This window comes from Trifolium pratense, linkage group LG5, assembly GCF_020283565.1.
Source record: "Trifolium pratense cultivar HEN17-A07 linkage group LG5, ARS_RC_1.1, whole genome shotgun sequence".
NCBI classification, from domain to species: Eukaryota; Viridiplantae; Streptophyta; class Magnoliopsida; order Fabales; family Fabaceae; genus Trifolium; species Trifolium pratense.
In genome coordinates this window covers 39342902-39356373 of record NC_060063.1, presented here as the reverse complement: position 1 = coordinate 39356373, position 13472 = coordinate 39342902, and the positions used below count along the sequence as shown (strand labels likewise).

Genomic DNA, 13472 nt, shown 5'->3' with positions numbered 1-13472 from the left:
AAGTATCTGTCTTATATATAGAACAGAATACTGCACAAGTTTGTTACATTGTGTAACTTAATGAATAGAAACTAATAGCCTATAAACTTCTTATACACACTTAGCTATATTATTCTATATTCTCTAATAGCATCAAACTATTATTAGGTCATTATAAACAGTATTCAAACTCTTAATATTTCAACATAATATCTTGAACTTGATTTGAATTTGTTTGTTTTACCAATATCCACTACTAAATTCCCAAAAGTTTGAAAATGTAATTCATTGCTTTAGAGAAAAGATTGATAACAGAATTGTATTTTGGAAAATTCTATCTTTGCCAGCTTATCATTACCTACTCCCTTGATTTTCATTTACCTCAACAAGGAGGACAGACTACAAGTATGCTCATATTTGCATCATGGTCAGTTATCACTAACCACGTAAATTAAGCGATTATCAAGACCCGGATTAAAAAAGAATAACAATACACATAACTATGACAAAAAATCAAATTCAAGTCGAATGCATGGCTTCCTCACAAGAAAGAATATTCATTCATTTGAATGCTGCAATAGCTCTTGTTTTCAATCGTGTAATAAGCATACTTCAACTGTATTTAAGTTGTTACCCACAAGCTTGTTATAAGCCCAATTCATGAGCTTGCAAGAACCTACTACGGATACTCATGACTCGTTCAATTATTTGCTGCCATCTTCTCCACCGTTGATAACCCTTTATAGCATAACAGATAATCCCACCCAAATATCCCCCTCAATAATAAGAAACATTTTTTATGCATATTTATCAAAAAAAAACATCACAGCAAGGTCAGCAATGCAAGGCATTTGACGGGCAGAAACTAATGTAGCATTCCGCGTGTGACAAGGGTTACTCCTAAAGTATATTATACATCCCGAGGAATTAAGATGAGCATAAAAGCTGAGCAACTGATACAAGAACTCCTCAAGCAAAGAAAACAATATCCTTGAAGTCTCTTTAGCTGCAAGGAAAGAACAAGACAAAAAAAGAATTGAGAAACAGCACAATATGCTAAAAGAAATATGTTACGATTCAACCAACAACAATGGTTGAAGAATAGAATGAAAGATAGAAAGAACCAGAATGGATCTGTTATTGAATAATTCTCCTTCCAAGTGTTTCCTCTTTCAGCAATCAGCACATGCTCAATTCTATTTGGCAGTTTGGCCTATAATCCCTCTTCGTCTCTATCTATTAGGAACCCAAAGACGAGATTCAGCCATTTTACTACCATGGGAACTATCCCTTTTCTCTATTTGCTCTCTAATATTGCATTTATAATCTGATCTCGTCCTTTGTAACTACCCGTCTATCCTAACATTCTCATCTTTGTAACACCATGTTTACTTTAATGACGGTTCTTTACTTCCCAACATTGAATCGCATACAATATTACAAGTCCAATGAGATGTACGGTAAAAAAATTGCAACTAGAGTCAATGAAACATGCCATAACTATTTTGTTTGTCTTCTCTCTATTTTTCCAATCAAATATCCTTTTTTCCCAAACAATGCATCAAAGACAATTTTCTAAACTCATAATATGTTTCGAGTTATTTAATCTTTTAATTTTCATTGAGAGCGGGCAGTGTTGAGAATTTGCAATTGCCACAGCTTGTAAAGGAATCGTGAGATAAGTTCAAAAGAAGGCAGAGCATGTTCGTGACAACTGACAAAGTAGGATGGATTGCAATGACAAATGAACAAAGACACGGAGAAAACTAATTAGGAAAAGTTCAATTGGTAAGGTGTTAGGAACCCCACAAAATTGTAAGGAAACAATGTTGGAAAAAATGAAAAGAATCTAGTAAGTGTGCTACCGAGAATTGAACAAAAAATAGAGAATAAAATTCTCCCCAAAGGTTTATTCTTCACAGAGGATTATTCCTTACACTCAATAGCCATCAAATAGACATAATCATTTTTCCCCATTCCCTCTATCACTTTAATTAATTGACCCCTCTCTAGCTTCCCTAATTACTTTTTGCATCCCCTTCTGTTCTGTCCTAACAATACCTCAACCCTGAAATTCAACCTTATGCTCAAGTTTAAAACTGAAAAATATCAGAAACATATCTTTGAAATTACTGTGCAATTCATTCCAAGATCTCTTATGCTCAACTCAACAGTGCATCCAAGGTTTATACATAATGGTTGCCATTGACTCATTGAGTGATCATCTATGTGGCTGTCCCATTCTATTATACTATTGCTGAGGCAAGAATTTTGCCGGGGCACTATTTCTATTCCATAGACTTTGGTATAGCCCATTAAATCCAAAAATACACTTGTCTGACTAATTTCCCCATTCAACTCTGTCTTCAAGAGTCCAATGACTGACACCAGTTTGGATCAGGCCCTTTAAGTTTAAAGTTACACCCCTCTTTACAGAATGTTGATTCCACCCCCTTGCTTTTTGGCTAGTTCCAATACCTCCACTTCAGCCCTACCAATTGCCCTCTCTTAAACTAGTGTTGTCCCTCCACATATGTGCCAGCAAGCCAAATATTTGCCATATAAATGGCAGATGACGTTGCGGCCTATGCCGAATAGATTAAAAATTATCAATATACTAGTATATGTATTATTATGTATATATAACATGCACAAAAACACATCAGAAATAAATATAAAATACGAAAACTATCAACATAAATGAAGAGCATTGAACCAGATTGATATAAAATATAGTAAGTCACAACCACATAACTACAAAATTATAAAACAGAATTAAAAAATAACATAATTAACGTACCCTAAGAGTTCCTAATATCCTAAAAGAAGGCAAACTAACATAACATACCCTAAGAGTTCACTAGAAATGCTATTTATTACGAAAGCCTCGCTCACGAATAGGTGTATCATTAAGCGGCTGAAATCTCGGTGAAATATGAACCCAAGCATATGAATTTTTTGATAGATAAATATTTTAAGAAAGACCGGGAAAAAAAAAACATTGATATGGCTTTACAACCAGTTCTAGGAGGATGCTCTGCTCTCTGCATCATAAAAGCAAAGCGACAAATGGTAATTGATAAACAAAAACTTTTTGCTAGTGCCAAGTTTCGAACCAAGTATCTCTAGGTTGCAAAGTGACTCCTCAACCAAGTGGCTACCTTTATGTAAGGTAATGTTGTAATCTCCAACAAAAATTGAACATAAAATAAGATGAATAAGAAGTTAAAGGAGTTAAGGGTCCAGGGGTTCAAGTCCAGGTCAAGGGGTTCAAGTCCTGGCAAAGATGAAAAATACTAATACTAACAACAAATTACTAACTTTAGCTGTTTCAAAAAATAAAAAAGAATAAGAATAAGAACACATGATTAGTGTTGGTTAGTGTGGTTTGGTTTCAGGAGGTTCAAATGAATGTAAAGTGTAGCTATGGTTTTTATCCTTTCAACTAGCTAGAAGCAACACAACATAGATCTAAGATCCAAAACAACCAACAATAAAGGCTACAACAAACTTGGTCAAGAAGGATCTCTAAGTGACTTTAATCATTCAATTCAAGATTATCCGAGATAAGGGTAAAAGAAAAGGCCCACTTGTAATAGCCATCTCATTCGCGTGTTATTGTCGTGTTATTAAGCATTTTTCATTAACATATCCCAAGAGTTCCTAATATCCGAACAGAATTCAAATTACTGAAGCATGACATTAAAATTATTAATAACAAATATTTATATAAACAAATTAGATGTGCATGAATAAATCAGAATGTTGTTGTTGTAGGCATATGTGTGAATATGAAAAGTAAAACTCACTTGAGCAATACACCTTTACAAAATATAGATTGTCAAATTTACTTCACTATTTAGAGCTAAATTTGACATCCACTTTCACTGGCATAAACTAGGGTGTAATATTTCAATAAAAATACAATAATCATGTGAACAAGTAATCACATCCTATAAATCAATGTATAAATATATCAGAAATCCTGGTACATGAAGCACAAATGCAATTTCTCTTATCTCATTCATAGAAAACTTCCCACACACTGCTAATTAATTTATCAAGCAGTAATATAACACGGGACAAAGGGTTTTATATAAACTGTATGCCGCTCAACATAATCAACACTCAATAAAAAGCAGTGATAATAGTAAAAGTATTTCAATCCATTAAAAAACACTCAATCAATTCTAAATAACATAAAACTGAATAGATGGTACACATATTGCATATCCTATGCCGAAATAAAGAGTTACCTTCATGCTACAACACCAAAGTTATTCAACTTTTCACAGTGAGGAACAGGCAAATTCCTATTCCAAGTGCGGCGCTGAAGCTCCATTTGACAATAACGACGAAGCATATTCTTATAATCCTTTATAACATTATCCTCAATGGCCTCACGAGCCGAACTTCCAACCGGATAATTAGCATCAAATGCCTGAGATTTCACGAAAAACTGAACCCCATAATCCTCAGTAACCTTTAGAATCTGGTAAGACTGATTCTTCTGCAAGGAATATTCAGGATCCGTAAAGGGCAAGTAAGCAAGCAACACAATGATCAACAATGGAAGAAGCTGAATCAACAACATAAGATAATGTCCTCCACCCTGAACCTCATGCCTCTGATGATGACTAGCCATCCCACCACCACCGCCCCGAGTCCTATAAGCATGATTTCTCCGCCCATACGCATCCGATTGTCCAAAAAAAGCTCTAAATATCTCATCAGGATCAAATTCATCTTCGAAAATATCATGAGCCGTGGTACCCCTTCTCCTCCTTCGCCTAAAATTATTATTAGGCTGATTATAATTCGAATCAACTTCATCAACCAACCCACCTTGATCATAATCCCTTCTAGAACCATTATCACTCAAACACTTAAAAGCCTTAGAAACTTTCTTAAACGCATCTTCTGAACCCGGCGCTTTATTCTTATCAGGATGAACCTTCAAAGACAATTTCCTATAAGCCTTCCTAATCTCTTCAACAGAACAACTCTTCTCTAACCCTAAAATCGAATAATAATCACTTTTCCCTTTAATTTCCCGAATCAATTTAACATTCTCTTCCGTGTAATTCTTCTCTACATTCAAACCATCCTCTTTGATTCTCCCCGACTTATCCTTCACCGGCAAGGTGCCAGCGCCGGAGGAAGAAGCCGTGGACTGAGAATCGAGTCGTTCACATTTAGTGAAAAGGGAATCAAGCTGTAAATCGCGGTTTAAGCGTTGAGCAATTTTGATGAATTTGAGAGCGCGATCTTTGTTACCTGAAGCAATTGCTTCTTCTGCGATTCGAATGGATCTTAATGCTTCGTCTTTGTTACCTTCCATGGCGGAAAATTGAGATCGATTTTGACCTAATAATTTGAATTCGAAATTTGAGTAATAATCATAATCCAGTCAGTAGCAGAAAATAATAGGTCAAAAATTCAGAAACCTATTAAAGAAAATTAAAAAGGATTACCAGATTCGGTGGAATGGAATCTGAGATGAGAGAAGGAACCAATGTACCAAAGCAAAGTTATAACGAAAAGTTGTTGTTTCAAGGTTTTTCCTGCTTAAACTGTAGTACTTGTTTTCTCAGCTGTGTTTTCAAAGTTTTTTTTTGACCGTAAGCTGTGTTTTCAAAGTTTAATAACTACGGATTTTAAATTATTTGTTTTTGGTAATAAGGGCCAGTTAGGATAGGATAACTGTATCATATCCTGGCGCAATCCAGTGTTTGGTGATACAGCAGGATATGATAAGTTAATCCTGAAGCTTATCTTATCTTGTCTCTCTAGTTATAATTCTTATCCTGAATTTGAGCTGGGTTACTAGCAGGATAGGATAAGAAAAAAAATTATTAATTTATTTTATAAAATATATTTTAAAATACATAAAATAAAATTAATAAAATATAAATAATAAAATAATTAATTTTTAAATATATATGTGATTTTCTCACAGGGGTAATTTTGTAATTTAAATATTCTAAAAAATCAAAATTTTACTAAAATTACAATATTTTAAAGTAAAATTATTATTAAAAAATTGACAAATAGGGATATTAATTTAAATTTTATAAAAAGTTAAATATAATTGTTTTGCAATAGTAGTTTTATTATTTACGTATGAGATATATCATATATTTATTTGGCTTCTCTAACATGTATATATTATTGAGTTATTTATTTGATCATGATTCATATGAAAAATTAAACTTGATTATTTTCTCATGATTTTTTTTTAAAATTATATAAAGTTATTTGATTACTTATTTATATTTTTTATTTATAAAATTCAAAGTATTACAAAATAATTTTAAAAAAATAACAATTGTTTTACAAGAGTAATTTTGTCATTTAAATATGTTATATATCTTATCATATTATTAGAGCACCCACATCCATCAAACTCATTTGGGTTCTTTAAATGGGTCCCATTTAATATTTTATATTATTTATACTTCTCAAATATTTAAACAACTCAACCACATTTCTTAAATATTCATACAACTTACCAAAAACTCTCAAATGGGTCCCACTAGATCCAAAAAACTCACCAAAAAACATGTATTTAATTGTTACAAAAAGAAAAAAACCATAGGTGTGGGCCGTGTGGCACTTTAAGAACGTTGTTGCAGAGAAAGACGTTTTTAGTTTAGCAACATTGAAAAAGGATGGATTATCCATGTTGTCAGACAATACATGGTGTGTTGCAGTAAAATCACACTGTAAAGAACACCGATATTCATGCTCTTATGAGCAAATATGTATTAAAAACAAAATATAATAGTTATCATGTTTGTTATCCTGTGTGCACCAAACACAGGATATGATAACTGAGTATAACTGTTATCCTGCTGTTATCCTATCCTATCCTTATCCTGTTTTATATCCTATCCTGTCACTATGTTATCCTGTCCACTAATTTTTGAAATATATTTAATTAAACCAGTACCAATTAATTATTAATATGATTAATTACTATTAAAGTTTGGAAACAAGACTCTACAAAAAAAAAAAATTGGAAACAAGATCATTTTGTCCTATAATTTATCAATCAGATAATCATTATTATTATTTTTGACGAACACAGACTTAACTAATCATATAATTATTATAAAATTAATATTAAATGATATTTACAATTTCGATGTTCTTCCTATTTCAATCTTTATTCTAATTTCTGACAATTTACGGAGAATGAATATTTCACACTATCATTTTACAACATACGAGGAATGAATATTTAATTTACACGAACTTTTGATAGAATTTTACATGATTATATAATTTTATCCTATGTAAATAATAGTTGAGATGATAGTTCAGGAACATAAATTTAACTTCGTAAAATCAAGGAAATTTGTCTTTTTCCCCAATTGTTTTTTAAATATTTTTATCGAAATTTTTTATTAGTTGAATTATCGATGTAACTATATATAAATTTAACACAATAATTATTTTAAATGATTAAATAATAAAAAAAGTTAGAGTTGCGACTGGCAAAAAAAATAACATGGGAGTGAAAGATCACTCTCCACCCTGCTTCCCTTTTAAAATCACTAAAAAAATATTATTTTTTATATTTAAATAAATTACATTAAATAAAAAAATAATTTTATAAATAATTAAAAAATCACAAAATGATAAAATTTTAATAATTTATATTTTCCATTGAACATTAACCCGTGCAATCGCACGGGTAAGTTAAACTAGTTATTTTTAAGAGGGCCAATTAATAATAATAAAAATTGTGTTTTATACATGTTCAAGACGATTATCTTTTTAGTATAATTTATTTAAATAGTTATGACCTGACTCCACTTATTTCTCATTTTTAAATAAATAGTTAGGTATTTTTTTAGTACAATAAATAGTTAGGTAGTATTACTGTAGTAATTAAAGATGGATTATTATACACTTATTTACAAAATGTGCTGCTTGACAAACTACCTACTCGAGTGGCGTTAGCCTCGAAAAGTATTTTGTCTAATCCACATGATTCATCATGTATTTTCTGTTTTCAAGAAATAGAGGACTGCAATTATCTTTTCTTTCGCTGCGTTAAAGTCCAAGAATTATGGAGATAAATTTTTGTGTGGATGGGCGTTGTTTCTAACTTGCGGGAAGATGGCTGGAAACACTTTTTGTCATTTGGCTCTCTTGTTACATCAAAGAAGCGAGTGAAGGTTAGATATGTAATTTGGTTAGCAACAACTTGGTGTTTATGGCGGATAAGAAATAATACTTTGTTTCGAGGGGTGGTTGCTGATTTTTCTGCGGTGATAGATCAAATTAAATTCATATATTGGCTTTGGTTTAGTGGAGAACGAGGTGCAAAATTCGTTATATGTACTTTAATTGGTGTAATGAGCCTTTGTATTGTTTACAAAGTATTTGAGACTTTTTACCCTATTGTATTGTAAAGATTGAATACTTCTTGTGCTCCTTATTAATTCAATTTTTTGCTTAAAAAAAAACAAAGTAATTATTTTTTTATTGATAATATAGTGTAAATCTTTTTTCCCAAGTATCCAATCAAATCACATTATAATGCTATTTTTATAAGTTATTTTCTAAAATATTTTAACAAAAAATCACCAATAAAGAAAATTTAAAATCCTTTTACCGAAATAAAATAAAATAAAATCTATTCATATTATTTCGGTAAATCTCTTATTCTATATTTATTCTATCTGTTAAAATATTATTTTTTGCACATTATTCTTTAATATTATTTTTTAACATGTAATATGAATAAATATTATTTTTAACATGTAATATTCTTTATAAAATATTATTACGGTTAAAATATTATTTATTCATATCTGTTAAATAATATGTATTCATATTATCTTGTTAAAATCTTATTATAAAATAAAATCTCTTATTCTATCTGTTAAAATAAATTTAGATATTCATGCACATTATTGTAAATCTCTTATCCTGTGCACCAAACGGGCCCTAATAGTAATTAATCATATTAATAATTAATTGGTATTGGTTTAATTAAATATATTTCAAAAATTAGTGGATTAATAATTAAAACTTTTCATATTTAATGTTTCAGTTGAATCAAGACATGAATATAGACATTGTTCATATAAAATAATCTGGTCAATAAATTATTTTATTTATTCTATATTTGATTTTTTTTAAGTAATTTACAATAATGTGCATGAATATCTATTTTTTGGTGGAGCACATTAATGTAAATTAACCGACAATAAATTATTAAAAAAATTCTAAATTGGAAATAACGATTTTTGCCAAATAAAGTAGATGAAGTCCAACTTTAGAATTTGATTTATAATGATAATCGTCATATTGCCAAATAATTGACTTTTTAAAAATTAATATAGTACATGAATTAATGCTAATTGAAAAGGTTGTGAGAAAATGGCATCTCAACAAATGCTTATAGAGAACATCCGCATCATTTTGAGGAGGAATAAAAATTATATAAGAAGTGATGATTAGTGTTTTTTCTCGTGAGATCTTGAAATTGAACCCCAAACTATAAATATTGGCTAAATTACAAAATACAATCATTAAACCTAAAACTACAAATCGTTCTATATAATAGACATAATTAAATTATTGAAATCTAGTATCGAGTTTCTTGTTGCATGAAAAATTATCCTTGTAATTGTTCCATCTAAAATAACGACTATGTCCTTAGGATCATGGATCAATATGGATTTAACGCATAAAAAATCACCTGAATCACATGGAAAAAAAAATTAGATCATGAGAAAAACATATGAAAGAAAATACAGAAGAATAAAAGAAAGAATGAATGATGGGAGTAAGTTGGAAAAAATGTATCAGAAGAATTGTTTATATTTATACTAAAATGTGGAATACAATATTAATTAACATTCCTTAATTTGTCATTCTGGTTCCTACCATGATATAATTAGTAACAGAGTATTAAAACAATTAAATAGAAAACGTGTAATAATTAAGGCAATTGTGAGAATGATGGTAGTGATTGATTAATAATATAAGATCAAATCAATTAAGAAGATAAGATCGAAATCAAAATCAACCAAAATTGGATATGTAAACCTTAAGGAGTTTTAACCAAATGACACATAAGCAAATGTGGTCTTAGAAGATGCCATGTAAGATTAGAAAAAAATTGGTTGATCAAAAGAATGCCATGTATGAAAGTTTCCATGAGAAAAAACTCCTAAACATATAAATAACTAGTATAACTTACCCGTGCTATCGCCCGGGTTAATGTTCTATGAAAAATATAAATCATTTTTTTTCACACATGAAAAATATGGATTATTAAAATTTTAATATTGTGATTTTTTTAATTATTTGTAAAATTAATTTTATATTTAATGTAATAGTTTATTTAAATATGATAAAAGATCCAAATTTTGGAGATTTTAAGGAGAAATGACATAATGGAGAGTGATACTCCACTCCCCGTTCCCAACTCACATGTTCATATATTTGTTCTTGTATTAAAAAAAAGGTCATTATGCAAAAATTAATCTAACGGTTAATATATTTGTTCTTAATCGTCATCTCTCTCCTTTAGACATTTGTTTTCTTCAGGAGTATTTTATCTCATGTCCCCGTGTGAAAAAATTTCACATTTGAGAAGCAAAATGGGGCGATTTTAATTTTAATATTATTTATTTAAAAGTAATGAACAGTAGAATTGTTTGTCATTTGCTTGACACAAAAAAAAATTATATAATTTTTTTAAGCATATCTCATTTGTTAATGTGCAAATTTTAAAAAATGTATCTATTTGTTTTTTTTTTTATTTGTTTATTTTACAGTGATGTATGGAGAATAAAAATAAAGTAATACATGATATTATTGCTTTTAATTCTTTTTTTTATATATAAAATCATTGTTACTTTCTCTGTTTTCAATTGATATCGTATTTTTTATATAATAAAATCTACAAATGTATGTCTCACCCCGTGTAAGTTATTTTTTGCTTAATACCTCCATGTAGGTTTTTTTTATCAATACCCCCGTATTTTAATATTTTGTTTGGTACAAATCACTATGTATTTTTTTTATTATAAAAACCACGTTAAGGTAAACCATAATTAATAGAATAATAAAATAAAATAGAAAAATAATCTATGAAATCAATTACTTCATTCCTTTTATATTTCAGACAATGACACATTTTTCTCTACTTGATAAGTATGAAGTTTAAGAATAATTTTTTTTAAGCATATCAATTTCTCAATTCCACATTTTTCTCAATTCCACATTTGTTAAATATCACATGAAAAATTAGACAAATAAAAAAATAATGAGTAAAAAAATAGAGTACAACATTTATTTATAAATAATAGTAAAAAAACATTTATAAGCATGATTTAAATCCAATAAAAAATAATATGAATAACAATTATTTTTTAATAAGTAAACATATGATTAAAAAAAATGACAATAAAATATAAAAAATATAAATAAATACTTAAAACTCTAACATCAATTGATAATACTTAATCCTAATTTGAATAACAAACAATGTTGTTCTTCCGTATATGGACCTGCAAATAAAAAATTATAACTCAAAATTAGTACAATTTTATGATTGTAGAATTAAACTTGAATATTTTATCCACTCCTTTGTTCCCAATCCACATGTTATTTATCCCTCGTAGTCATCTTCATCAGTCTCTACAAGAATCTCGTTGATCATCATATAAAAAAATTAGATTATTATTATATATGATTAAGGTTAAAGTCAATTAGTTGAGATATTAGTTTTTCTAAATTTAATTTTAGTTTTTCTATTCTTATTTTTAGTTAATGTATTTTTTGTTAAGTAATATATAATAACTAAAATTTCAACTTTTTAAAGTAAATAAGTAAGTGTATCAGAGTTTACACTAAAAACAAATGTAACTATAAAAAAAATGCACTATTATTAATATGAGTGTAAATATAAGTCCCAGTAAAAATTATAAAAAAAATAGGTATTTAGCATTAATACGTGTAGAAATATAGGTTCCCATAGAAAAAAAAAAAAAAAGAGGTCATTCGCCCCGTATTAATAAATCTCGTATTAAAACATCTATAGAAATCTAACTCCGTAAAAATTACAAAAAAATAAACCCCTGAGTATAAATAAAGGTTCCGTACAAATTTTAAGAAAAAGTGGTCCCAATATTGATATATGGATAGAAATATAGCTCCCCGTATTCCATAGATGTTCATTTTGATATTTTTGTTTTTCAAATTACTTGTGAAATTTATTTCATTTTTGACCCGTATATATAGAAACTATAGTAGATTTTTGGTTCTTAATTTTTGAAATTTCCATACATTTCAGCATTGATTTAATTTAATCAATATATATATTCTAAAAATGAGTTGGTCAATAATCAAAAGTTTCCATATGTAAAACACTAAAGAAAAAATATTCCTTATATGAGTATAAAAAAAAACTCTTGTGGGATATATAAAAAAAAAATTACGTAGATTTGACATACTGAAGGATTGTTTATATTTATACAGAAGAATAAAAGAAAATACAGGAGAATAAATGAAAGAATGAATGATGGGAGTAAGTTGAAAAAAATGTATCAGAAGACTTGTTTATATTTATACTAAAATGTGGAATACAATATTAATTAACATTCCTTAATTTGTCATTTTGGTTCCTACCATGATATAATTAGTAACAGAGTATTAAAACAATTAAATAGAAAACGTGTAATAATTAAGGCAATTGTGAGAATGGTGGTAGTGATTGATTAATAATATAAGATCAAATCAATTAAGAAGATAAGATCGAAATCAAAATCAACCAAAATTAGATATGTAAACCTTAAGAAGTTTTAACCAAATGACACATAAGCAAATGTGGTCTTAGAAAATGCTATGTAAGATTAGAAAAAAATTGGTTGATCAAAAGAATGTCATGTATGAAAGTTTCCATGAGAAAAAACTCCTAAACATATAAATAATAGATTCAAAACAAACTAGAATTCTCTGAGAAAAGAAACACAAGTTGAATCTCTCGAGATTGAATGAGAAAAAATCCATTATAACTTAGAAAAAATCCTAATGGTAGAGAAAAAAAAATCTTTCAAAACTTTTACAAAAGTTAAATAAATCCTGTGGTATTTAATTAAAACAAACAAATTTTTTTTTCAGACAACAAAATCCGTTAGTATTCAATTGAGATTTTGTACTACTTTTAAAATGTCTACGGGTATTCAAAAGTCTACCAATTTTGACAGATTTTTCCTTAGAATGGATTTTGAGAGACTTTTTTGAACTCTCCAAGATTTTTTATTTTCATCATCACTATATCAAATTTCTTTTTTTTTTTTGCAGCGCACTGTATCAAATTTCTTCTTCTTCTTTATTACTTTCATAGTTCATCATCACAGCACCCCTTCTTTTTTTTTTCTTTCTTCTTCTTCTTTATTACTTTCACAGTTCATCATCACTGCACCCTTTTTTTTTCCTTCTTTCTTCACTTTTTCAAGAATCTC

General features: G+C 28.6%; 1 protein-coding gene across 3 annotated transcripts; it reads right to left on the bottom strand.

Annotated features, from left to right (window-relative positions):
- Window positions 1–516: 516 nt before the first annotated feature.
- LOC123885236 (chaperone protein dnaJ 49-like) lies at window positions 517–5594 on the bottom strand. 3 transcript variants are annotated; one of them, XM_045934507.1, is made up of 3 exons: window positions 5454–5594; window positions 4236–5346; window positions 517–985 (listed from the first exon to the last, which is right to left on the bottom strand). In XM_045934507.1, exon 2 carries the CDS (start codon window positions 5318–5320, stop codon window positions 4238–4240), a length of 1083 nt encoding a protein of 360 aa, XP_045790463.1. In that variant the 5' UTR covers window positions 5321–5346; window positions 5454–5594; the 3' UTR covers window positions 517–985; window positions 4236–4237. The 3 variants fall into 3 exon arrangements, with proteins under 3 accessions (XP_045790463.1, XP_045790464.1, XP_045790465.1); XM_045934508.1 differs by having other exon boundaries at window positions 517–5346; XM_045934509.1 differs by lacking the exons at window positions 517–985; window positions 5454–5594 and adding an exon at window positions 1793–2564 and having other exon boundaries at window positions 4236–5447.
- Between the last annotated feature and the right edge of the window lie 7878 nt (window positions 5595–13472).